This window comes from Crocuta crocuta, unplaced genomic scaffold, assembly GCF_008692635.1.
Source record: "Crocuta crocuta isolate KB4526 unplaced genomic scaffold, BGI_CrCroc_1.0 scaffold2088, whole genome shotgun sequence".
Classification (NCBI taxonomy): Eukaryota; Metazoa; Chordata; class Mammalia; order Carnivora; family Hyaenidae; genus Crocuta; species Crocuta crocuta.
Window position 1 is genome coordinate 123,811 of NW_027527892.1, and position 4,003 is coordinate 127,813.

General features: G+C 30.5%; 1 protein-coding gene across 1 annotated transcript in view; it reads left to right on the plus strand.

Moving 5' to 3' along the window:
- The window catches only part of LOC144245678 (ubiquitin carboxyl-terminal hydrolase 9X-like), a 137,960-nt gene that overhangs the window by 32,851 nt on the left and 101,106 nt on the right, over positions 1 to 4,003 (plus strand). The window contains 4 exon segments of the mRNA XM_077781009.1: positions 257 to 344; positions 1,094 to 1,436; positions 2,438 to 2,533; positions 2,983 to 3,198. Coding sequence (XP_077637135.1) covers positions 257 to 344; positions 1,094 to 1,436; positions 2,438 to 2,533; positions 2,983 to 3,198 — 743 coding nt within the window.

Sequence of the window (4,003 nt, forward strand, 5' to 3'; positions counted from 1 at the left end):
ATCCACAAATTTAATTAGTATGTATTAAGAGGGAAAGAGAGAGTTGTGCTGAAAATTTTTAGTTGCATATTTAGCAGATTGTATTTTCCTTTGGCTATGTAAAATATTTCTTTTTGTGGGGAAAATTGAGAATGTGTAAATATAACTATTATAGGTTACCTCATAATGATAAAGTGATTCTTGACTTTATAAATTCCTTAAGATTAATGCTGATTTGGATGCATACATATTATGCATAATTTTTGTTAATTTGCAGACAATGAAGACTATGACCCACAAACTGTGAGACTTGGAAGTAGGTACAGTCATGTTCAAGAAGTCCAAGAACGTCTTAACTTCCTCAGGTTGGTTTTAAGCAAATTAGTGCTGTTCGCGGTAAGGCAAAGATAAGAAATGTAATAATGTTGATATTCATTGTAGCTGTCTTTTTATGGCTGTTCTACCTTGCTGCAGCTAAATACTTTCCCATATAAAAAGTATTAACTTTTTATTAATATAACATTTCTATGTGTTCATTATATTTAAAATTATTTTTTATGTTAGAAATAATAATTGATTCATTACATATTTTTATACTTCAAAATATAAGACACTAAACAGATTCAAGATGNTTGTAAGAAAAAATACTTAAGACTCAGTTTTTCATAAAATTGATTGCATTTGTTATTTTCATATATATTAATCTTGGGGAATTTTCTCTTTGGAGTATTTATTACATACTATATACTTCTGTTATTGAGCCATGTAATAATGTATTGGGAAATGTTTAGATTGATAGTCTGTTTTCAGATCATCCCATAGCTACATTTAACAGTTTTAAAATATACCAAATTGATATGACAGTGACTTTAATAGTCACAGAATTAACAAGATTCTGTGCATATCATCTCATAAACATATGCTTGTCAAATAGATGAATATGTAATTTTTTTTACTAGTGGATACAATATAAGGAATAAGTTCCTTTGAAAGAATACCTCTTTAAGCTATAGTTAAAATTTATTTATGATAAATACAGCATCAGGCATATTGAAATAAATTGTGTATGAGGTTTACATAGACCTAATTACTTATCTTTTAAAATTTTTCCAAGATTTTTATTGAAGGATGGCCAACTGTGGCTCTGTGCTCCTCAGGCAAAACAAATATGGAAGTGCTTAGCAGAGAATGCAGTTTACATTTGTGATCGTGAAGCCTGTTTTAAGTGGTATTCCAAGTTAATGGGGGATGAACCAGACTTAGATCCTGACATTAATAAGGACTTCTTTGAAAGTAATGTACTTCAGCTTGATCCCTTGTTGTTGACTGAAAATGGAATGAGATGTTTTGAACGATTCTTCAAAGCAGTTAATTGTCGTGAAGGGAAATTAGTAGCAAAAAGAAGAGCCTATATGATGGATGATTTGGAACTAATAGGATTAGACTACCTCTGGAGGGTAAGTGAGAAGCAGGAACTCTTGTTTGCAAACATTGTACTTGACATTGTTTTTAATATACTTAAGGACATCATAATTTTACTTGTAAGTTATATATATTGATTCTGCTTTGATGTTTATTATAGAAATCTGGGGGGAGAGACTGTTCATCATTATCTTCTTGGTATCACTTTCGTTTGCCAGTGATCTGTGGTTTTTTCCCCTCGTTTTTTTTTCTTTTTTCATCTGCCACCGGTGTTTTTATTTGGCTTAGAATCTTTTCACATGCATACAAAAGTGCTATCTATTGTCTACGTACACATTTTTCATCTCTTCTTCATGAAAGTTATTATCTCTTGTACTTAAGTTAGGTGTTCAGGCTTACTATATATTTAAGGCCAAGATGAAAAATGGAGACAAGAGAGAACTATTATTATAGAAGAATTGTGTCTTAATACCTTTATTTACACTGTTTAAGTTTTTATGTGTTTAAGAACCTGGAAGAGAAAATTTTAGCTGTTTTCTATTTAAGGTTAACATTTAAATTTTGATAGTGTAATCTTGTTGTCATCTTAAATGTAACCTGTTCATATTGTTACATATTTCAGCTTCCATTATATATTTTATTATATTGACTTTTTGTTGTGACTTGTATTTTTTTGTAGTCTACTTAGAAAGTAGACTAAGATTTGCTGTGGTTTTTTATTAAAGTCAAAGGTCTTCACAGTTTAAAATTAGTAATGCCAATTGAAATACTCCTTGAAAATCTCACACTTGTCTACGAAATTGCAGATTTAAGTAATCCTGATTAAAATATATTTTATCTGAAGAGGGGGAGGAGAATATATATCATGTGATATATGTTAGGTGTGTGTGTGTGCATGTATATATATTTGACTCTTCAGAGTGCCTGCACATTGTATATATTAATCCTTAATTTTTAGGTTGATTTAATATTACATCATTTAAGTGCCAGATAAAATACTTTTTAATGTTACCAATACTCTAATTTTTTTATCTAGGTTGTGATTCAGAGTAATGACGACATTGCTAACAGAGCTATAGATCTCCTTAAAGAGATATACACAAACCTTGGCCCCAGGTTACAGGTCAATCAGGTGAGGTTTTAAGTGCATAAAAACTTTCACCACCTAGGTCAAAAGTATTCTTTTTAAATTTAAAAGTGGAAATTAATTTTTTAGCTACTGTCAAAATATTTTAAGTATTTAATCCACATTTGGCCCTTATAAAATACTAACTCAAAGAGTATTGGCTTAGTAATTACACTGAGGTGGTTAGCATTATCTTGAATAAAACTATTTATTGTTGAGATAGCTAAATATTTGACTTATTTGATATTTGACACTTAGTCCCAGGGTTTTTTGTTGTGGTTGTTTCATTAATTGGTTTAATTGCTTGTTTTCTTATTGTGAGCTTTCTTTTGTGTATTATTGGTGGGTAGATACATAATTGATAACAAGTTGAAATTTTCTTTATTTAACTAGATTGTTGTCATATTTGATTGTGAAGCTACCTAAACCATCTTTCTTTGGTCTGTTATATATAGGTTGTTATCCATGAAGACTTCATCCAGTCTTGCTTTGATCGTTTGAAAGCCTCATATGATACATTGTGTGTTTTGGATGGTGATGAAGACAGTATCAATTGTGCAAGACAAGAAGCCATTCGAATGGTTCGGGTATTAACTGTTTTAAGGGAATACATAAATGAATGTGACAGTGATTATCACGAAGAAAGAACAATTTTACCTATGTCAAGGTTTGTAAGAAAATGGTTAATTTGCAGTCATTTGTTATTTTCCTCACCAGTAAAGAAGGAAAGTAATGACATATAGGTAAAAAGAGCTGTAAAGAAACTTCTCATTTCTAAATTTCAGTGTCCTGTCTTTTAAAACATTATTTGCATTCTCTGTCTTTTTTTTAAGGTTTTATTTTTTATTTCTAAGAGAAAAAGAGACAACATGAGCAGGGGAGGGTCAGAGAGAGGGAGGTACAGAGTCTGAAGCAGGCTCCAGGCTGTGAGCTAGCTGTCAGCACAGAGCCCCACACGGGACTCGAACCCACGAACTGTGAGATCATGACCTGAGCCGAAGTCAGACACTTAACTGACTGAGCCACCAAGGCACCCCAATTGTGATCACTTTTAAAGTTAAATATTGAATATAATTTTTGTTTTGTATCTTATCTGTAAGAAGAGAATATTGAAAAATACATATTTTTTACTTATTTGTAAGAATTTTTATAAATGCATAATACATAGAAGTGCTTTACTTTGATACATTCAAGTTGTAGTGTATGTCTCCATGAAAATATTATTAGTGAATTTAGCTTTTGTAGCTTAAAATTGATGTCTCTTTATCATAAACAGATTTTAATATAAAGTAGAAATTTTTCATTCTGCAGCCATAGAAACAAATATAAACCACAATGGGATATAATTATATTGTATCTCCAAAATTTAACATTTATAATTTAAAGAAGTTACTTTTAATATTCTAACAAAAAAGTAAATCTATCTGCTTTTTATAAGAAACTATGAAATACCAGTTCATGTCCTTGTAATCCGCT